This window comes from Vanellus vanellus (genome assembly GCF_965231255.1).
Source record: "Vanellus vanellus genome assembly, chromosome: 10".
Lineage (NCBI taxonomy): Eukaryota > Metazoa > Chordata > Aves > Charadriiformes > Charadriidae > Vanellus > Vanellus vanellus.
Genome location: NC_138915.1, coordinates 24,236,086 through 24,258,538, shown reverse-complemented (window position 1 = coordinate 24,258,538; position 22,453 = coordinate 24,236,086). Strand labels below are relative to the sequence as shown.

Below are 22,453 nucleotides of genomic sequence, written 5' to 3'. Positions count from 1 at the left end.
GGAAGGAGTGGGGCTCAGGTGACAAGAGTGGAGCGGGGACGAAGAGGAATAAAGTTTGAGCAGGCAGCACGAAGCCCTGCAGCCTGGCAGCGTGTGCCCAGGCCACTCTTGCAAGAAAACATCTTTTTCAGCCCCCTGGGCCGGGCTGGAGCATCACTGCCATCACCAGGGTGGATGGGAGAAGGTTTTGGTACCTTCATGGATGCAGGCAGCAGCATTTACATCCAGGGACATGTGCCAGCACCCCAGGAAAAGTCTCCCACCATCCTTCCCCCTGGGAGAGTCCTGATGGGCTGAATGTCACTTAGCTCCAGGCAACCACCTTATAAGGAGCAACAGGAGCAGGAGACGGACAGACAGACGTGCAGGATGCCTTGCAAGAAGGTCTTGGTGGGCTCCTGCCCTGCCCAGACCCCGGGCTCAGCACAGCCCGACCCTCCCGGCTGTCCCAGACGCTCCTCTCCCCGTCCCCGCACCTCCCACCAGGCACAGCAGCATCCCAGTCCCCTACCTCTGGTCACACTTGCTCCTGTGGTCTCGCCGCTGCCTGGAGGGGGACAGGGATGGCTGTCCCCTGTAGGACATGGACGACGAGACATTGACGGTGAACATTGCGGCGCGATGGCGGCCGGGAGGCGCGAGGGGCAGGAATGTTCTGAATGCTCCACGCCGCGGCCGCCCCGTGCTGCCTGTCTCTGCCTCTCGCCGGCTGCGGGGCCGGCGGCTTCCCCGACCCACACGCAGGGTTTTTTATGGAAGCGCTGAAAGGACGCAGGCTTCGCTCTGCTAGACCCTACGGACTTAACTCCTTCCTGTCCCTGCAGGCACACACAGCGCAGCCCCGACCGGAGGGGGAGCACCCAAGCAAGGGCAAATTCGCAGCCTGGCTCCCCGTGCCTGCAGCTCCATGCACCCCATTGCAGCCCCACGTGCCCCACACCTTCAAACGCAGAGGTACGGCAAATCGCAACTTCCTTTCTGATGGATCAGAGGCTGAATCTACCTTGTGACCTCCAGAAAATACCTGCTTTACCCTGACGACCTTTGGATGCGTTCGAGCTCCGAGCCAAGCGGGGCCGTAGCACGGGGCTGGGATGCACCAGGCCCAGGAAGAGACCAGGGAAACACCACGGAAATGCCATGGGGGTCAAAAGAAGCTCAAACCCCAAGTCTTCAGGATGCCACCAGCGCTTGGCTCAGGGAGGGCTGTGAGGGGGCAGGGAGGGCTGAAGGCATCAGTCCCTCTGCAGCAAAGCTGTGCCTGGGGCTAGAGCTCTGCCAGGGGCAGAAATGGGTCAGGTTTCGGGGTCTGCAAACCCTGCCTCCACCCAGCTGATGAACTTGCTCTGCCCCTTGGGTTCTGCTGCTGCCCAAGCAGAGTGTAGGAACCGCCACCCCAACTCGGCACGGTGGGAAGCATCCCCAGCACCCATGAGGACCAGGTGGGTTGGTGGAAGGTAGAGAGGAACCGAGGAGACGTACATCTCAGATCTCAGTCATGACACGCACTCTCTGCTCCCATGGTCGTCCCGGGAGGCAGGACATGGATCCCGCAGGCAGATCCCATGCTGGATGTTGCAGCGTTAACACCGGGACCTTGGCACAGAGCGACCGCGGGGACCCTGTGGGGCTGTGCCGGGTCTGGGTTGCTGTGGTGGAACTCATTGGAAAACAGATGCTCTGGTCCCCGGCACTGGGTGCTGCAGGACATGAGGGTCACTGGAGCCACGTCCACATCTGCAGCAGCACTTGTGCCCATGGGAAGGGAAGAGGCTTGATAGTGGATCCAGCCCAGGACCTCTGCTTCTCCTGGGAAATAGCTGGCAGGAGCCTTTTGGGAGACAGCTGCTTTTCCAGCGGAGTCACTGCCTTTCCCCACACCAGTAAGATGCATTTGGACAACACTGGTCCCAGTGTACCATCTTGGTGATGCACGAGCCAACAGACCCACGGTGACGGAGCTGTCCTGGGGAGGTCGGTGATGCACATGAGGATTTCGGGGCTGCCCCGGGATGAATGCGGGAGGTGCTGAGCCCAACTGCAGGCTGTGAATCTCACGGGGAGCAGGGGGCTGTGGCTGGGGACAGTGACGGAGCGGTGCCAGCCTGTCTGCAGCATGGCCCTCCGCAAGGCAGCACCATCCTCTAGTGGCCACCAGCACGTGCTGCACCAGGGCCACTGCCAAGCCACCGCTGAGCCATCGCCGTGCCATTGCCACTGGGCCACGGCCAGCCCGGGCTGGGCTGCTCTCTCCTCTCTCTGGCCCGCAAATAAGGACTTTGGTGCGTGTAGGAAGGGATGCCCTGGTGGGACCGGGGTCCCTGGCGAGAGACAGATGGTCTGTTGTCCCAGCGCTGGGACTCAGTCCCTTCTGTGGTGCAATGTAATGGCAGAAAATACCATTCCTCTGTGTGGCATCGTCCCCCGGTGTCCTGATAGCACAGGAGTTGCTACACCCGGCGAGGACGCAGTGCCGGGAACAGGCCGTAGAGCCGGCATTGCTGGCGCCAAGAGCAGGCGGGAGAGATGGGTTGTGGGCAGAAGCCAGTGCTGGTCACGGGGCGCAGAGGCACCCGGCCGCGACTGAGCACCAAGCAGCGAGAAATCCCTGTGACGAAGGCGAGTGCAGCCACTCTCCGGGAGGACAGCGGACCCGAGGCAAGTCAGGGTTTCCCGCTCCGGCATCCGCCAGTGCCCCGCAGAACGCGACAAGCCCAGCCGTGCCTCCACGGCAAACACAACCCTGAAACCAGCCCGCGACCTCGCTCCTAACCGCAGAGCCAGCCCTAAGCCTAACCCCAGTGCCAGTCCTAGGAATACAGCCTGAGCCCTACAGCCCTGGCCCTGGGGGTACCGAACGCAGAGCGGGCTCAGCGCTGGCCCCAGGGCTGATGCGAGCAGAGGGAAATCTGTGATCCCCGGATAAGCAGAGCAGGACCAGCCAGGTCTCACTCTCCCATCCTCAGCCTGAGGCTTTGGAGAAGTTTTACACTGCCCGTAGGCTCAGAGCAACGTCTCCTTTGTGCTCCTCTTTATTTCCTGGGTTCAGAAAACAAACCTGCTCGTGCAGCGTAAATGATGCCAGCGGGGAAAAGGCGGCGGTGCCAGGGCTGTGCAGGAGGCTGTCAAGCCTGGGGCTGGCAGCCGGCGAAATGGCACCCGGGTGCAGGTGGTTTGGGATGCTGGGTTCGGGGAGCGCGGGAGGAGGAGCCCTACTTGTACCCAGAGCTGTGTTCCCCCCTCCTCCAGCCCCTCACCCCCAGCACAGCTCCGATCGATCGGGGACAGCCCGCTCGCAGCCTGGCACCGGATGGCACCGCAAGGGCAGGGAACACCAGGTATTGTAAAACAAGTAAGAGAATGAAGCTGAAATGCAGATGTGTAAGGCTCAGGGAGGAGCAGGAGGGGGGGATGCAGTGAGCCAGGGAGCGACACAGCAGGGATGGTTGGGGGAGGGGGGGGAGGATGGGGAGCTCACTGCGGGTGCCCCAAGCTTTGTGCACCCCCAAACGGGCTTTCGGCTGAGGCTCTGTGCCAGCAGCGGGGACGCGGTCAAGCAGGCAGGGAGGGAGAGAGGGAAGGAGAAGGAGCAGAGATTAGGGATGTTCATGCCCGGTACTCACCTTGTGAAGTCCTCGTCCCCGATCATGTGCCGAGGGATGGGCGAGTACCGCGACGGAGTCACCTGGGGAGGGACGGGGTAGGCAGGCTTGCTCTCAACGCTGCCCAGGTAGCCCAGACTGGAGTTATGGCTTATGTGGTTGTCAGCCAAGGCTGAGAAGGCTGTGGGAAAGGAGAAAGACGTCAAGAGCAGAAATCCATCCGCAACACGGATGTGGAGACCAGCCCGGTGTTGCCCGCCGCCCTGGCACGCTCCGCACCCCCCAGCCCCGCGCTGCCCGGGCTGCTGCGCCCGTGGCTGGCGGCGTACGTACTGCTGGCGTAGTCGGGGGGCGCGTACATGTCGTTGAGGTGGATGTTGCCGGGCTTGGCCACTTTCAGGTACACCATGTCAGAGGTGTTCTTCAGGGCGGCCACTGCCTCCTCGTGCCGCACGTCCTGCAGGTTCGTGTTATTCACCTGCCGGGGGGAAGGGGCTGGGTGACATGGCCGCAGGCTGGAGGGCAGGGGCCGGTGCAGCCCTGCGGGAGCAGCGCAGCGTCCCGTGGGGTAGGTGCCAACAGGGTCCCATCTCCACGGGTTTGGCCCTCCCGCCTGCAGCCGGTGCCCTCCCACAGCACCATCCCAGCAGGGACCCCAGGGAGGGGTGCTGGGGTTCAGGATGGGTGCTGCGGCACGGCGGAGACGTCTGCAAGCACGGGGCTTACCGCGAGCAGCCGGTCCCCGATCTGCAGGCGCCCGTCCTTCTGGGCAGCGCCTCCCTCGATGATCTTGGTGATGTAGATGCTGTTGTCCCCGGGGATGTGCTGGTTCCCGATGCCCCCTGCGATGCTGAACCCCAGGCCTGAGGGGGAGCGAGAGGGCGGGTGAGGGGTGACGGACAGACAGATGGACAGAGCCCTAGGCTGGCACCGCGGCCCCCCTGCCTTCACTGGGCTTCCCACCCTGCCCCAAACCCGGCAGGCAATGGGCCACCCTACTGCTGCGCGGGGACAGCCCAGCCACCGGGCGCTGCACCCTGGGGCTGCCCCACACCCTGTGCCCCACGGCGTCCCCCGCTGCCGGGCCACCCTGCGGCACCCTGCGCTGCGGCGGTGCCACCTCACATCCCACATCCCTGTGATGCTGCCTGGCACCCCGCACCGAGGGGTCACCCCACACCGTCCCGGGGGGCAGCGGGGCACCCCAGTCCTGCGAGCAGAGCGAGGGCTTCACCTTTGGGGCCCTTCATCAGGTTGACCTCCATGATGGTCTCTGGCGGGGGCTGCCGGCGGCGCACCACGAGCCGCACCACGGGGCCGGCTTCCTTCAGGGCCTCCACGGCTTTGCTGTGCACCACCTCGGAGACGTCCACGTCGTTCACCCGCAGCACGCAGTCGTTCACCCTGTGGGCACAGGGTGGCCCTGAGCTCCCCTGAGGAACCGCCAGCCTGTGCCACCCTCCTCTGGACACCTCTGCCCCCCTCCTCCGGCTGCACAGACCCTTGTGCGAAGGAGAGCTGCTTAAGCTGGCCAGATCCTGCCCTGCCGGGGTGACAGCGGGGTCCCTCCCGAAGGGGGAGGCAGCGGGGCTGGTCCTCATGCTGCGACCCTGGTGGAGACGGGAGATGAGGGGAAAGGCTGGATCCTGCCCCGGGCTGCAGGGGGAAGGATGGGAGCCGGAGCCTGGCGCAGGGAGGGGTGGTTGCAGATGGGAGGCTGGTGGCAGGGGACCATGGGCATCCCTGCACGGAGGGGACCTGGCTGTGGGGAAGGGACCCGGGGGGGGGCTCACTGTGGCAGGGGAGGGGGACAGGAGCTGCCCAGAGGGTCCCTGGGGAGATCCTGGGTGACACCCTGATGGGGCTGCTACCCCGGCCCTGTACACTCACCCCAGACGGCCATCCATGGCTGCCGCTCCCCCGGGGATGATTTTGGTGATGAAGATTCCCGGGTCATCTGGAATGTGAGGGTTGTCGATTCCTCCCGCTATGCTGAAGCCGAGGCCGGAGTTACCCTACAGGAAATCAAACACCGCGTCTTTCCCCTGCTGCCGGCCTTCCCGAAGCCGTTCTCCCCCAGCGTGGCTGTCCGGAGCGTGGGAGCCCTTACAGCATCTGTCGTTCCCCAGGGTGCCCGGCTCAGGGGGCAGAGGGATGCGCGGCCGGAGGGGAGGCTGGCACTCATCAGCCGAGGCGCTCGGTGCAGCAGCACGGAGCACCGACCAGATGGAGCGGGAGAGTGGGAGCCGCCGAGGACCTCCCTCGCCGCCGCGTCTCCGATGAGAGACTCTGAGGCAGGCGGCGAGCTGGGGGAAGAGGGGGTGGTCCTTGGCGGAGAAAACCTCCCCTTGCTGGCTGCTTCCCAGGAGGAGACACCAATACTGCAGCCCGCACGGAGTAGCGGGGCTTGTGCCAGTCACCAGCATCCCACCCCTGCCCCTCTGCCCCCCCCCGGGATGCAGCCCCAGCACGGAGCCAACCCAGGGACCAGCAGTGCCGATGCCAAAATCTGCAGGATTGGGTGGAGGGGGCTGTCAGGATGGAGTGGGGTCTCCAGTTCTGCCTCCTCTTCCTCCCAGGCGTGCTTGGAGCACCACTTGAGTTTCAGCCTGCCCAGGGGGGAAGGCAGGGGCTGTGCCGCGTCTCCAGCCCCATCCCGGCAGCATCCCAGGATGAGCGGCCACGGCCCTGCGCCGCCTCTCCCGCTTACAGGATCCCCAGCAGTGACACACTCACAGGCGCTGCTTCCAGCTCCCTGCCTGATGCAAGTGGACAATTCCTGCTTTTTCTGCTCTGCCTTGAAAATCAGATGGCTCCACGCCTTGTTTTCTCATGCGGAAGAGCTGACACTTAGTCACATCCTATCGTGCCCACCTCTCTCGTACACAAACGGGCTCGGGCCAAGCACTCTCCCGGCTGCCCACGGCCCCAGCGCTCAGCGTTAGGCGATGGGGAGCTCTGGGGGACCTGTGGCCAGGAGGGCCACACCTGAGCTCAGCGTCCCTGCGATCATCTAGCAGCAGCAGCAGGCTGGGGCTCACGCTTCTCCCCAGCAATTTGGGCTCAGCATCAGCTCTTGTGGCGATGTAGGGGTCTCCGCTCTGACTTTATGCCACTCATGCCACAGCACATGGCATCTACACAATGCTCCTGGATGCTCTCCTGCCGGCTGGGATTTGGCCGGCACGTGACGAGCAGGTACCCAACGGTGAAAGGCCTGCGGTCGCTCTCCTTTTTTTTAAGCTGGATTCTGTGCCCAGCTCAAAAAAGCTGCTTACTGTCTCCGGCCTGGCCCCAGCAAGGCAGGTGAGACTGTGCAAAATGGTCTCCAGCCATTCGTTGTGCCCGGCTACGGAAGGGTGCGCTCTGCTACAAAACCTGGAAACGATCCGAGCGGTGTTTATTTTGATTTTGATAAGCCTCGAGATGGAGTTCAAAGGATTTCTTAGCTGGCATCGGGGTTGAGGTAGACGTGGGGACAGCTCCTGCTGCGGACACGCGTATGGTGGGTAAACCCAAAGCCACGTCCCTCTGCGGACGGCGTTTCCTCGCTTATTGCCCCCAAGACGCCGCTGCACTTGCCCCTGTCTTTACGACAAGGACAGGGATTAATAACAGTGACAGACCAGCAATTTGGGGGTCATCTCTGTGAGCCAAACACCCCAGCAAGGGGACAGCCTCACCTGCAGGCACCGGGGTGGTTCTCCTGCAGTAAGATGGGGCTGTTGGATCCCACTGGGGACCAGGGGAAGGACCCGGGTGAGGTCCATGCTGGCCCTGGCTGCTACGCACTGAAATTCCCTCATGGTTTCACGCTGCAGGAGAGGGAATCGCTGCCTGAGGCTTTGAAATGGGGGCAGCAACGAGTGCTGCCTCTCCGTGTGACCCTGCCAGCTCCCCCCTTGCTCCCGCTGTGGGCTCGAGGACAGAGGATGCTCTGAAGCATCCCTGAAAACAAGGCTTTTGCCTCTAAATTGGGCCTGGAGCAAGAAGCACTCAGCCCAAAAAGGAAGCATCCCCTGGGCCGGTTTCGTCAGGCACGCCGGGGAAGCGGTGGGTGAGGCGGCAGCCCCGGATAACCTTCCGTCCACCCACCTCCATGATGCAGAGCCAAGGGGAGGAGGGAGATGACTAAAGGCAGAGAGGAACAGAATAACGAGCGGTGCGTCTTCCTCTGCGACGCCGGCCACGCGGCAAAGCCGAGCCACCCGGCGCGGCAGCGAGGAGGAGGAGGCAAGGTGTGCCGTGGAGCGCCGCGGCCATCCTCCCGCCCCGGCCACCCCCACTCGGCAGGGTTGTTGCCCACCTCTCCGAGCAAACCCCGGGCCAGCTTTTCCCGCTCCCTCTCCATCCCTCCACCCCTGCTGCTCCCTGGGTGCCAGGGGAAAGCCCACCCTGCGCGGTGCTGGCTGGCGCCCCAGATAATTTTGGCCATGGCCGGTGCGGTGCACGCCATCAGACCGGCAAAGGCTCGAGCAGAAATTCCCCCCGTCGCAGTCCGGTTTACCAGAAAACCCATCTTTGACGTTTAACACTCCCGGGCTGCGTACCCCGCAGCGACGGGGACTCCAGCGGCAGGGAGGCATCGGTCCCCCGTACCCAGCTGTGGGGTGCGCCCCCCCACCTGCCTGCACCAGCACCCCCATTTTCCGGCAAAGGCGGTGGCAAAGAGCTTCCCCCCCCCCCCCCTCCCCCCAGCTTCACCCCCCTCCCCAAGCTCCTGCGCTGGCGGGTTTGCGGGGGCGAGGGTACGAACGAGGGAGAAGCCCTCCTCCCTCCCTTCTGGAGGGGTCTGCGGGATGGGTGGGGGGAGCAGCGAGCCCACCTCTCCCCACGCTGCGGGGGCTGTGCGGGGAAGGCAAGCGCGACACCCCCAAAAAACCTCCGGAGAGAGCAGGGAGCAGAGACCGATCTCTCCCCGGCAGCTGGCGCGGGGATGCGGGGGGGACCGGCTGTGCCGGTGGGAGGGCGAGTGGGAAGAGGCAGCAAAGGCTGCCGGCGGGCGAGCAAAGAGCACTTACCCTTTCCAAGACGATCTCCTCGTATTTGAACATCCCATCGCTGCCGTTCACCTGGGGAGAGGGAGACAGTGCGTTACAGCCCTGTGCCGGTCCCGGGGCGGGGGATTTACTTTTCCCCTCTGATAGCTGAATATCAAGAATCCAACCTAAAAGCTGCACCAGCACCGCTGAAATAAATAATAAAAAAAAAAAAAAACCAAAACAAAACAACCAACCCACCTTAAAACGCAATCGCTCGAGCCTGCCCTGGAATTAAACCGTGCGCTGCTTTTCTTTCTGGGCATGAGCCAAAGCCCACTGACTTTAATGCACTTCAGCGCAAAGCCTTTATTCTCCCGGCTCATTTCTCCAGCCATGAAAAGGAACACAACCGAAGGCGCAAAAAGAAATAACGCCTTTGTTACGCAGCGTGTAATTAACCTCGGGAATTCACTGCTGCAGGAAGGAAAGAAAGGGGGTCGGTCCATTTAAAGGCAAAAAAATTATGCCTGTACATAATAACATAATAAACACCTTTAGCAGCTTATATCTTTTAAATCTTTCAGTAGCAAGGACTGTGTTAACGGGGAATTCAGAATAATTTATTCTACCGAATTAGTTGGGTGCAAAGGAAACAAAACGCGAGTGTGGGGCACAGTAAGAGGGGAAAACACTGTGATGCCCTTAAATAAAAAAAAAATGGTGTCGCCTGTCTGAATGCTGTACGCCATACTGACCCCCCCCCCCCCCCCCCCAGCTTAAAAATCTGCCGTACCCAGAGTGTCAAAGCAGGGCTCTGGGAAACGTAATGGCTTGAAAGAAAAGGGATGCAACTGTAGGCTCTAGAGTAAGAAATGGTAAATGAATGTACAGGTCAAAAACTTCCATTTTCCCCATAAGCAACAATGCACAGGAAAATAAGGTGGTAGCTTCACTCCACGCCATCGGGATCAGGCCATAGATCAGGTCTAAAATTTAGCAAGATTTGCAAAGCATTCGGCTATAGGAAAATCCAGAGCTGTTACACTCAGCAGCCCGCAGAGGCGCAGCCTGGCCACCCCCCAAAACCCCACAGCGCTGGGTCATTAGGTGGAGGGGACAGCAAACCTCGTTTCTGCTCAACCCATCATCTGACAGCACGGAAGGAAACTCGGCAAGGCGGCTGTGAGGCCCTATTTATGGGTGGGAAGAGCAAACAGGAGTTTTTCCAGGTGGGAATAATCAGGTGCCCAGGTGGGAGAGCAGTTCGGCACGCCAGGATCTGGCACGGGGCTGTGCCACCTGCGCCACGCGCAACCTTCATCCCCTGCCTGGTTCAGCCCCGGTGAGACCGAAGCCACCCCCCACCCTGCTGTGGGTACCGCGCTTCAAGAAGGATGAGGTTGGGGAGAGCGCAGAGCAGGGAGACGGAATGGGGGCTCCAGGGAACACGGGCTGAGAGGGATCGTCCCTCCTCAGATGTGCTCCGTGGCTGATGCCTCTCAGCCACGGGAAGATTTCAGGGCAGAGCTCAGGGTTGGGACATCCGGACGCTCCTATATTCGGATGCTCTGATCCTCCCAGCACACTGGGAGAGGCTTTGGTCAGCTCTTGAACAGGACCCTTCCGCAGAGAAGCACTGGGAGTGGTGGGATTAACCCACAGCAGGATCCCCGGCAGCCTCAGAGAGAGGGGGACGTGCGGTCGGTGCCACCTCCTGCCACAGCACCGCCCCGGGCTGTGCTCCCGCAGGCAGGGGGGCATTGCTTCCCTCGCCGCAGGCTGCCCCTCTGCCACGGGTTGCCTTTTCCCTCCTCGCGTCCTGCCGTACTGACTAATCCTGAGCGGAGCCGGCTCGCTGGCCCGCGCCGCCCTCGCAGCCGCCCTCGCTGCAGCCTCCGGGCTCATCTCGTCTCCGCAGTTGGTAGCCCAGTGCGTGGGGGCGCGGTGTCGCTTTCTCCCCGGTTTTCCAGCAACGCGGATTCCTGGCACCCTTCGCTACTACACACATTGTCCTCTCCGCTTTTGGCATTCAACACAGTTGCCACACAGCCAGCCATATGCACACCCACGGCCGCAGAGGAACAGCACATACATACCTACAGGATGGGGATGTGCAGAAAACTTTGACAATCTGTGAGCCGCGGAGAGAGCCAGCAGCGCGCGAGCCCCGCCAAGCGAGCGGCCGCTGTCGGCAAGCGCCCGGGGCCACCTATTCCCACCTGGAAAAACACCCCGGCATGCAACCCCGGCAGACACCCCGCTGCCGGGCAGGTGAGTTTGGGGTATCCCCGCTCCCCAAATCTCGGGGCTGCCAACGCTAAGCGGTGTTTTCGCATCGCTCCCTGAAAGCCATCGGCGTGGGCGCTCTCCCGGCGCCGGGCACGCCGGGGTCAGCCAGGCCTGACCATGAAGTTTTAGCTCTGGTTATGTTTCCAAAATCCACGCAACAGAACGCCAGTTAATTGCATAAGGAAGCCAAATGGAGAACTTAATATATACCACGTAACCAAGGGAACGAGCCAACAAAGCAAACGTTCCAGCGTCGGAAAATTGAATACCAGTCACTCACTGACGGCAAAACCTCCCCGCGGCACACACCGGAGCTGCCGTGACCCGGCTCTGCCGCAGGCTGTTCCCCCTCTCCTTCACCGGTGCCCTGTGCTCCTCCTCAGCTACTGTTGGGGGCCATCGCAGCGCTCCGGGCTCCGGGAGATGCCCGGCTCCATCTCCCCGGGCAGGGAGAGCACATCCCACCTCCCTCCCGTCTCCCCACGTAACGCCTGCAGAGCTGACGGGGGTGTTGGGGGCTAATTAGCTGTTCCCGGCGTATCCCGATCCTAAGCACCGTCTGATTTCTCATGGAAAAAGAGGATTTTTTTCCAAGCCTTTCCCAGGCAGCAAGCCCACCTGAGGGCTCAAGAAGGGGCTCCCTTTGGTGGCCATCGCTTCCCTTTCACGTTTTGAGCAGCAGGGAAATAGTTAGCGATGATGACATTTAAATCATCAACAGAAGGCTGCAGAGTTAACACTCATTTGATAAACAGAAGAGCACACACCTTCCAGAGCTACTGCAAGCTGTCTGCAGGCTCCGCCGGCCAACGCCGCACCAGCGCACGTGGAACGCACTCTGCAATTTGCTGGAGAGTCAGGATTTGGGTTGGTGTGGCTTTTGCTTTTTTTTTTTTTTTTTTTTTTAAATAAAAAAAGGAGGCCAAATTTAGAAGGTTAAGATGGGGTTCCTCAAAGCCAACCCTTATAGCCCACCAGGCTGCAAGAGGAGGAAGGATAACGTTGCCCGCAGCCAGTTTCGGAGCAGGATCTAGCCCCTATCTTGTGGTTAGGACGGGATGGGGACACGCACCGGGACCTGGTGGTGGAGCAGCCGCGTACCGACATAATGAAGAGTCTGAAGGCTGGAGGGTCAGCCCTCGGTGGTGCCAGCCCGACCCGGGGGTGGATGGCGCCTGGCGATGCCCCACACCCTCCCCAGCGAGGGGAAAGGAGAGCAGCCCCCTGCCGGGGCAGCGGATGCGACGGGCACCTCCCCGCTGGTGCGGGCACCGGCAGCGCTGGCGAGGGAGAGCTGTCCCTGCCTGCACATGGCAGGGGGCCCAGAGAAAAATAGGTCAAGAGCTCCCTCCCTTCACCCCTCCCCGCATCCACCCGCAGCACCGAGACCTACTGACTCGCTTCCAGCGAACCCCTGGCCCCAACCCCCCTTGCGTGCGTTGCCCGCGGTGTTGGCCATGCGCACAGAGTAAATAAACGCCGTATTTCTGGTCTGCCTTTCGCCGGGGGGCCACGGGGGCGACGAACCCGCCCAGCTCGGGCAGAGGGACGGGGTTTGCAGCCTGCCAGCCCCAGCGTGCAGCTGGGGGGGGGCTCCGCAGCCACGCTGTCTGCGGGAACCGGGCATCACCCCGTGCCACCGCCGGCGCTTGGGACCAAAGCGTGAGGGTGGCCGTTTAGTTTTGATTTATTTTTTTTTCTGGGTTCTTTTCAGCCTTAGAAACAAGTTTTATCCTGCTCAAGGGCACTGGACTGTGGTGACCATCTCTGCTGCCCCCGATCCCGCAGTGACCGTGGCTGGGGACGCTGGCAGCAGAGGTGGCACCACACAAGAAGGTCGCCTTTGCGCTCATCGGTGGCAGAGCCAGGGGCTCCCGTGGTGCTGGCTGGCCAGGATCAAGCCTGGGAAACACTTGGCTTCATCACACCTGACTTTTAGAGATCAAGGAGGTGGCGGCACCTCGCTGCTTGGGCAGCGGGGCACCAAAGGAGGACTCCAAGGACCCGGGCTATGAAACCTTCTGCTCCTCAAGGGCTTTGGAGCGGCCTTCCCTGCTCACTTTGGGTCTGCCTGGCAGCAGTTGCCATGCTCCCTGGGCAGCAAGAAGTTGTTTCAGCTTCTGAAACGCAGAGACCCCCATTCGCCACGGGAACTGGGCTCCTGATGCTCCGTCTCCCCACTGGGGACCTGCTGGGCAAAATACACCAAGGGGCAAAACCATGAGCAACGACCTGGAGCTGGCACAGGTGTTTCCCCCCGGCACCCTTCCTTACTCTTCAAGGGATGCTTTTAATACAGCAGGAATTTTAGAAGGGTTTATTTGGGGTTTTACGCCCTAGGGGTGCTGGGTGCCACACAAGCTGCAGGCAGCAGAGCTGAGCCCTGGCCCCGGTGGTGAGTGGGACCTGGTGCTGCAGCTCGTGCCTTACGGTGCTGCTGGTGCCACATGCTCTTGGGGATGGAGGTGGGTGGACAGAGAGATTGAAATGTGGAGCAGACTTCTTCATAAACAGCCGGGGCCAAATTCAGCCCAGCAGCTCGTCCAATGCAATCAATGGAGCTAGAACAGGAAGGAACGAGACTACATCCATCTGTTTATCATTAAGGAAAGCATTGAATAGTTAAGTAATTAAAGACTGGAAGATGTGGATTTAACCCTTCCAAATACATACTGTACCAACAGGCTTCAGCTTTTAGGTTTGTTAAAAAAAAAACAAAACCAAACACAAAACCACATGCTTCCAGATTTGCCCTTTCGGTGCGCTCTTCTGCAGCACGCCCCTGCTGTGGCTCCTGTGCTGACCTGGGAAACTGCCTAACGGGAGGGTTTGGAGGGTGTTTTCCCTGGAGCCTGAGGAGCCCAGCTCCCCGGAGAGGGAAAGGATGGAGCGGAGCAGGGCTCGTTTCTGTGCTGGTATGACATGAAGCCAAAGGTAAGAGGGTTTTCAGGCTGGAGGCTGAGAGGAATCAAAGTGAGGTGTCTCCCCTGCCCTGGGCATGGGCTGGTGGTCCCCGCTCCACCCAGCGGATGACAGCCACAACCTGCCTCTTCCTTTTGGCCACTGCAGGGCAGTTCCCCCCGCCTTGGCGTGTGCTGCTGGGGTTGGATGGATGGGGTAGGTGACTGCCATCCCCAGGGTGATGCTGGTGCCCGCTCGGGGTGCAGAGCAGCCCCCGCGATCCACCCCAGGGGCTGCAGGAAGGGAGCTCCCATGCCGCACGGCAAGAAGGAGCTGCGGTCAAGGCGCAGGGAGAAGGGGCGGACAGGGATATGGAGCTAACGAGGTGGAGGAAGAGGGCGTGGGAGGGATATGGAGTTAATGAGATGGAGTGGGGGGGTGGCAGCCAGGAGGGCAGGAAAGTGGAAGAGCACTGTGGTGGGAGGAGGTGGCCACTGGCCTTGCAGGTGGGCTCCCTGCTGCTGGCTTCTGCAGGGCTTGGGAGCCTGCCTGGGGTGACAGAGCCCATCCTCGGCCCTCGGGCTCACCTCTCGCTGCCCTCGGGCACACAGGCAGGGAGGAGGGGGAGGCACGGCAGGAGCCTGGCGAAGGTTGAGGTGCTGGTGGCCGCAATGGCGAGCAGGCAGTGTCTCCCCAACGGAGGGAGGGTACGAAACAGAGGTGAAAGCATCCATCCGGGAATACCTCCCTGCCCTGCCCACAGCACGCCCCTCACTCGCCCCAGTCCAATCTTGCGGTGTGTCCTTCCCCTCCAGGAGACACTGCCCTGTTTCCAGTTCCCTGTAGAACGGCACCGGCCGGGTGAGCACGGCGAGTGGGCTGAACGCGGCACTGCCCCGCAGCCGGGGTGCCCAGCACGCCGTGAGAAGCCTCCAACCCCACAAACACCCTGCCATGCCGTGCGTTTAGAGAAGAAAACCTTTGGGGACAGCAACTCTCTTCTGCCACGTTCATACAAGGCTGCTGGACCCGGGACCACCACGCTGAGAGAGGCACCATCGCCTTCCTTTCCAATGGCAGGTGGCTTCGGTTCAGTACCTGGGGCATAATTAAACCATAATGCCAGGGTTGCAGAGGTCTCAGCTGGGCTTCCCTTCCTTTTCGGAGCTCTGCCCAAACCAGCCCAGCACAGCTCTGATGCGCACTGACCCCACCACAGGCTGTGGGCTGAGCTCTGCAGTTCTTAACAAGGAAGGTTCAACCACCAGAAGTCACCTGCAGCCCTCCACCGCGACTCCAAAGACAAACCAACCCCAGCTCCGGGTCCTGGTGCCACTTCATCAATGTGGAAGGCAGCTGAAATTTGCTGCATCGGAAGAAAACCAGGTGCAAAGCACCCAGCCCTGGCAAGCCGTCAGCTGAGCTCCCTTTGGGGAAAAAAAGGGGAGCCCCCCACAAGCACGGAGCCAGTGCTGCAGAAATCCACGCCGGCCACGCTGCTCCCTCAATCCCCCCGGCAGGAATGATTCACAAATGTTCTGGGAAGGGATGCAGCAGCGCACAAACCCTCTCTGCAACAAACCCAGGAAGATTATCTTTACGCTATGCCAAGAGCGCCAAATGCACTGTGGCTGCAAACACTCACAGTCACCGAGCACTGCTCAGCTGCTGGCAGCCTTCACTGGGAGAGAAGCAGCATCTGATGGCTCCTGCTGCCCTGAGGACCAGCGGGTGTGATGCCAGCGAGCGTCCAGAGAGCCCTGCCTCCCCCCTGAGGGGCCGGGGGTGCCGAAGGGGGCTGAGGCAATGCAGGAAGGTGAGGGATGCCCCAACAGAGCCTCGCAGCCACCCTGCGTGGGTGGCTGCGGAAACGGCTGTGGGGGTAACCCTGAACACAGCCACAGCGTGTCCCTCTGAGCACCTCCTGCCTTGTGCCCTCCCTCTGCTGCAGTCCCCAGCGTCGCTCGCTGCTAGCCTTGGCTCTGCTCAGCATCACGCAGCCCCAGCGAGGTTTGGGGCTGAGATGTGCTGTGGGGACGCGGCGCAGGTACCAGGCTCCTCCGCCGTCTCATCGGGGCCTCCTTTGGCTGGAGGAGCCTTTCCTGCACCGCCGAGCAGGGAAACACACCGCTTGTTCAAAGGAAGCGAAACAAAACCAGGAGACTTACAGAGAGCCCTTGTTCCAGCGAGTCTGTGTTCACGATAATGGGAGCAGGGTTGGCCTGTGAGGAGACAAAAGCGGGATGTCACTGAGCTGAGCGACGAAGCCAGCCCTTCGCGGTGCACTGCCTCTCCCCTGGCTGTGCCACCACAGGCAGAAGAGAGCACAGGCAATTTAGGAAGGGCTCTGCCTTTGTCCCTCCTCCAGGTGCCCAACGCCCCTGAGGCACAAGCAGGGCCACAGCATGGCTCTGGGCAGCGGTCCTCTCCTCAGGCCTGGTGTGCCCCCAACACCTCACGGCCTCAGCTGCTGGGAAGGAGACAGGGAAGACTGGAAACTCTCCCAGCCTCAGCCCTACCAGCACCAAAAGTTACTTGAAATCCAGATTACTGAGGGATTAGGAAATAGGAGTCGGGAAGGAAGTCTTTCTGAGGGAGGGATATATTTCCAGCAGACCAGCCCCGAGGCCTTCACGCACCTTCCAGCAGCTGCTGCCGCCCCACCTAAGCATGGGGCCACCATGTCTGGTGCGTTTTGGTCCCTCATCCTCGCTACCCCTGGGGTAAACCCTCTGCTCGGCAGCCTCAGCTCATCCCCCACACGCATCCCCACTCTCTTGCGGGGGCTCCCCGTAAACCTCTCTCCGGGTCCCCCTCCTCCCGGGCTGCCCTCTGCCCCTTAGCTCGTTGCACACTGCAGGAGGGACGTGGGGGCAGAGGGCAAACGCAGGCAGGGAGGGAGGGGGGGCCGAAAGGGAGGGAGGTAAGCCCTAAAGGGAGGGAGAGAGGCCCTAAAGGGAGGGAGGCTGTCCCGGGAGGAGGGCCCGGGGGGGCCGCAGCGCCGTCGGCCGGAGATGGGGGTGTCGGACGGGCTCCCCCCACCCCCGGCGGGGTCCCGCCGCCCCGGAGCTGTCCAGCGCCGCAAACCTCCTGAAGGCGCGGTGCCGCCGCCACCGCCTCCCCCAGGAGCTGCCGGGCCCCGGGCAGCCGGAGAAGGGGTCTGCCTCCGAGCGGGAGCGTGGGATAGAAGAGGCAAAAAAGTGAGGAATTTAAGATTAATAACAAGGCCTACACTCCTCACCAGCGAGCGGTGCAAAACCGGGAAGTTCAGGGGTGAGTCAGGATTCCCAGCCATGCAAGGCTCCTGTGGAGGACGACAGCCAGAACGAGATGGGGAAACGCTGAGAGACATGAGCTACAAGGGGAGGTGGACCCTCTCTGCCTTAGGGCATCAGAAACGTCAGGCAGGGTCACCAGCAAGCAAGTCAAGGTGTGGGCTAGTAGAGCAATTAACAGAAACCAGCGTCTGTCCAGTACGGTGTGTGGTTGTCTTGAACACCCCAACGGCCTCTGGAGTCTTTGGTATTTTCCCAAAAGCAGGCTACCTCCTCATTGCCCTCCTCTGCGTTTATATGCCCCCGACAGAGACCAACCTCCTCCCATAACCCAGCACAGTGATCCCCACCGTCTCCTGTTTTAGTTGACCATATTTCTGGACTTTTCACTCTGCTCATTTTGTAGGTGGGAGAGTTAGGGATCAACCAGATTGTGGTTTAAATCTTGCTCTGAAAGGTTCTGCTCTCATATGGATGGAGCAGGAGGTAGTTAATTTGATTTATTCAGATGCTTTCTGATCTTTCCTGCAGCTGTAACTATTGGTTACAAAACCATAGTTTTTATGGCAATTAATTCTCCAGCTCAGGCAAATATGACCACTTCCAAGCACTCCTGCCAAACCCCTCCCACACACATAAGAGAATTGCAATTTTCAGGTCCAATGTCTTGGGATCTCCATGGCCCAGAAGCAATGTTAAGCTTGGAATATCCCCTCTCTGGCAGTACGCAGTCTTTGTATTTAATCCAGATAATTTGTGAGATAGCATATATTAAACCTGGCACTGGCTTTTATTAGTCCCCAGTGCAATTCTAGGAAGGGATTCCACATTTCAAGGCAAAAAAGAAGCCCTTCTACTGCCAGCAATTAACAAACGGTGGATGTTTGAACCTTGATGTGCCAGAGGCCAGCTCTTATTAGATGAGTTTCCAGGAAGGATGCAGAAGAGACAGCCTAAGTGAATGTAGCCCGTCACGTGCCCCATGATTTATGACACGAATTCAACTCCACAAATGATGCTTTGGACCCCTCCCAGGGAGAAGTGCTCTGTATGATAATGTTATAGAGGCTTTTGCAGGTCCAGCCCGAGTCCTCCACTGAGCCCCACTGCAGTCAGTCTCTTTGTAGAATTACTAATAGCCCACAAATCACACATCACATTGCCTCGCTCACACACTGGTGAGCCCTAAGGACATATTTTGTCTAGCCTGCTCACTGCACACTGAGCATCCTTTGCAGCCATTCCACACTAGTGATTTTTACATCTCGAAATACTGCTAGGAGCACAATTTCCCACTCAAGCTCCAGATGGGACCCAGGAGATGCCGAATGCGAGTGGCTGCTTAAAACAGAGTCACACATGGTCAGGAGGAATTCAGACCAGGAAATCCCCGCTTGCCTCCTGTGGCCAGCTATTCCTGCTACTACAACAAAGGTGTTTAGACATTAGCTCTGGCTTCCACTTGCAAATATTCCAACATTTGCACCTTGCCTGTTCTACTGCAGAGTCAGGCAAGACCTAAGACTCAGAAATACGCAGAGGGCCTGACAGTGAAAAGCCTCTGCCTCCCTCCATCAAGCAGGCACATGTGCCGAGCCCTCTGCTAGCCAGAGAGAACATCATCATTTTTTGCTGGGCAGCAGGAACATGCTGGTGAATTAACCATGCCCTCAATTCTATAGGGAACGGTAAGTAATTTATGCCCTAAGGAGCAGGGGGTTGCTGCATGCAGGGAGAAGAGGGAACAGGGCTGTGCATTCAGGTCACATTCAATGGGGGCTGTCAGATCTCTTCCATCTAAACCGCTTCATCACACTATTATTATTTACCAAGGCCTGTTTGTGCTTGGGGGGTTTACCAAAGGAAAGAGAAGAGGTCCGAGACCCCATGGCAGCAGGACCACCAAAGCCCAGCAGAGCTGGAGGTGCCCCGAACTCCCTCCACCAGGCAGAGGCGCAGAGGGCTGCAGAGATCCTTGGGCTAAGGGGCTGGAGGCTGTGGGGAAGGTGGGACTCGCAGAGGACCTTGGGGGGCGAGGGGCGTCACCGCACAGATGCAGAGAGATTGATCTCGGCACAAAGCCAGCGAGGCAGAGGACAGCTGTTGGGAAAATCTGGGCAGCAACAGGAGTTGAAGGGAATAGTGGTGAAGGGGGATGAGGTTTGAAGGTCAAGATTCAAGAGCTCTCTGGTCTCACAGGGGCTGAGAGAAGCAGAGCCTTGCATTCACCTGTGTTGAGGCACCAACGCTCGAGCACTACCTGACGGTCCCGGTGGCAGCCGCAGCCCAGGAGCAAACAGAAGGAGCAGCAACCTGCCCCGTGCAGCCCCCAGCGAGGGGCTGGCTCCCTGCAGAGGACCCGGCAGAGCCCAGAGCCTGTCTAGGGAGAGCTGCCTTCATGGCTAAAGCCAGGACAGGAGGGACGTCTCCTCCCTGGCAGCCCTCAGCTTCCCCCCCTCCCCCAGGGCTGGAGCGATTCCACTGCCGCGTGTGCAGGGAGCAGCAGGACAGCCGGCAGCGCTCAGACACACCTCAGGAGCAGGATGCAGCCTTTCAGAAGCGCCTTTAGATATCACCTCTGGGCAGTCATCTGAGAGAGAACGCTGCTGTTTAGGCTGTATTTCTGATGGGTGACTGCCCTTGGCAGCCCAGGGGCACCAGCACAGTCACCTGGTGGCAGCCAAGCCCCAAACATCTCTAGGTATCACCCTTCGCCTCCGTTTCTATCGCTGTCATCTGCTGGGGCAAAGGTAGGAATCGCAAAACACGATGATTTTCCAAAACTTCCAACCAAAAGAAAAGCTGCAATCACATGTGAACGGGGGAGGTTCGTTAGCTCGCTTCCGAGGGCCGAGCCTGGCCCCGCGACATTTCCCCCAGGGCTGCTCTCAGGGCTGGCACACGGGAACCGAGCGGGGAGGCTCTGCACCGAAAGTTCAAGATATTCTTTCCAGAGCTGAAATCCCAAAGCTTTGCAAGAGCTTCACGTCCTCCACAGAGCCGGCACGGGGGCAGCCCACAGAGGTCGGGAATTACATACCTCCTCCAGACAAAATACATGTGCTGCAGACATCCCAGGCCAACGACAACTGGATTGTGCCCGCATATAAACCCCCTTTTCAGCTTAAGGAGCAGCAGGGCTCAAACAGGAGCCTCCAGAGCTGACAAAACCCAAACGTAACGCACAGAGCTGGTCTCCGCAGGGGGCTGGTGTGCCCCATGTGTCACACACCGAGGGATGCGCAGGGCAGGGTGACTATTTGTGACGCTGGGCTAGTGGATGAGAAGCAAAGTACTAACTTAACTCCTTTATTTCTGCAACTTTCCCTGACTGGATCAGAGTGAAAAGTCAATCTGCCTTTTAATATCCTTTGCTTCGTACCATCAGAGGTATAATAGTAACACTCAAAAGGAAACGGCTCTGGAGATAAGAGAAATTCAGTCTTTCCATCCTTTTAAAAGCTCTCAGGGGCAGAGGCCAAGCGGGGCGATGCCCAGCAGAAGCATCTAAACAGGGTGGACACAGTGGGCTGCTTGTAGCCCAGCGCCATCTGCTTTGATATATATTTTTTTCAAGGGTGTTAAACCATGGAGAAGGCTGTGCATTTACAGCTATGAAAGCAGCTGCTCGGTGGCAGGACCCCACAGCGCCGGGCGCTAGCTGTGAAGACGCAGGTACCAGCTCAGGGATGCCGAGGAGTGGTGCGATGCTTCCGCGACAGCGGGGTCGGCTGTGGGATGCCCGAGCACCGACAGGCTCCCGCTGCCGGGGGGGGGGAGCGGGTTCGCACCGAGCTAATGAATTAATTTCACAGGAGCGAGCCCAGGTCCTGCCGGCGCGGCACACACGGCGAGCCCGCGCTCGCCGCCGCTCACCCTGATAAGCGCCGACACGCTCATCTGCTTCGCGCCAGACTTCCCTGCCCTTCGCGCAGACGCTGCTTTTCCCCAACACCGGGGCTGCCTCCTGCACCAACCCAGAGCCCAACGCGGAGCTGCCAAAAACATCACCTCCCAAAGCACCTCAGACGACACAGCTCCTCCACAGCGTCCTGTGGGCACTTCTGAGCCTGAGGCAGGACAGAAATCCGCTCCTGCCCGAGGTGAGGGACGGACGAGCCCCTGCGGCAGGGCAGATGTGTGGAGCAGAGGGATGCTGGCACCCTCCCTCCAGGTCCCCCCGAGACCCCCTCGATGTCTTCATGCCCACAGACCCCTCGGCTTTCACCCGACCGTGCCCAGGAAAGCCACCTCACAGACCTCCCGTTAAGAAACGATGCACGGCACATCCCTTCCCGGATTGAAGCCGGGCTCCCCAGCTGGCCCACGAGATGTAGGGCTTTTCCTACGTCTCAATACCAAATCCACGCTTCGGCTTTCTTATCCCTTCCCTTCTCAAGGGGAGAGGTACCACACCGCTGCCAGAGGCCGGTCCCCTTCTCGCAGCCCCCTGTGCTCACCCCTTTTTGCCTTCGCGGGCTCTTCCCGTGGGTGCCTGGGAGCATCAGCCGGCTGCAGAGCCCCGAGGGAGAGCTGCAGCCCTCAGGGCTCCCCTGGGGCTGGGACGGAGAAAGGGAGCAAAAGAAGACGGAGGCTGGAAACTGCTGGAGGCTGAAGAATTTCACGGCCAGAGACCCTCCCTGCATTTTTTTTTTTTTTTTTTTCCCCTCGCACCAGGTTTTTCTCACCACTCTTGGAGAGACTGTTGGCTGACACGGTTTGGGCAGGGGGAGGCACACGCGCACACCACCCGACGGGGCGCCTGCAGGAAGGTGAGCGACAGGCTGAGCCTGACCCCATGCCCTCCTTCTGCACAGCTCGACACGTGGCATAAACCATGTAGGAAACGATGCCGGGACCGACTATGGAGCTTGCGGGTGCCCACACACCCCCCGTGTCAGTCCGGGCTAGCCAGGCACCCGCTGCTGCCCGTGCCCCCGTGCCCGGCTCCCAGCCAGCGTGGTGGCCCGTGGGCGAGCGCAGCCCTCCTCTCCGGGAGACATCAGCCGGAGCGGGGCCGTATCGGTGGCGTGAGCAGGCTCGGGCAGCAGAGCCCCTGCCCCGCAGCTGCGCCTCGACACCGGCTCAAAGCACCGCCGCCATCTGGAAACGGGGACCGTGGGACTTGAAAGGTCCCTGATCACAAGGATCTTTGGCAAAGCCGCTGAAGTGCCCAAAGCGTAACGCGAACACAAGCAGCTACTGAGGGTTTAATCTTTGTTTTGGTGCTTTTTTTTTTTTTTTTTTTTTTTTTTTTAAGAGTAAGCTTAAATAGGGACTGAAAAAAGCCTTCACTCAGCGGGGAAGGAAAAAAGCTTCCCCAAACAGAAGCTCTGTGGAGTCTAAGTTTCCATTTAGTGATCATTAAGGCCAGGGTGTTCATACTTGAAAGTTAGACATCCTG

At 60.1% G+C, this 22,453-nt stretch overlaps 1 protein-coding gene across 3 annotated transcripts in view; it reads right to left on the bottom strand.

Moving 5' to 3' along the window:
• DLG3 (discs large MAGUK scaffold protein 3) overlaps positions 1-22,453 on the bottom strand; it is a gene marked incomplete at its 5' end in the record, with an annotated part of 75,034 nt that overhangs the window by 20,984 nt on the left and 31,597 nt on the right. For 2 of the 3 annotated variants that reach the window (XM_082488206.1, XM_082488207.1), the window contains 7 exons: positions 3,624-3,783; positions 3,936-4,080; positions 4,329-4,465; positions 4,837-5,006; positions 5,493-5,617; positions 8,624-8,674; positions 15,943-15,996. In XM_082488206.1, coding sequence (XP_082344332.1) covers positions 3,624-3,783; positions 3,936-4,080; positions 4,329-4,465; positions 4,837-5,006; positions 5,493-5,617; positions 8,624-8,674; positions 15,943-15,996 — 842 coding nt within the window. The remainder of the gene's footprint in view (positions 1-3,623; positions 3,784-3,935; positions 4,081-4,328; positions 4,466-4,836; positions 5,007-5,492; positions 5,618-8,623; positions 8,675-15,942; positions 15,997-22,453) is intronic. The other variant, XM_082488208.1, reaches the window with a different exon arrangement.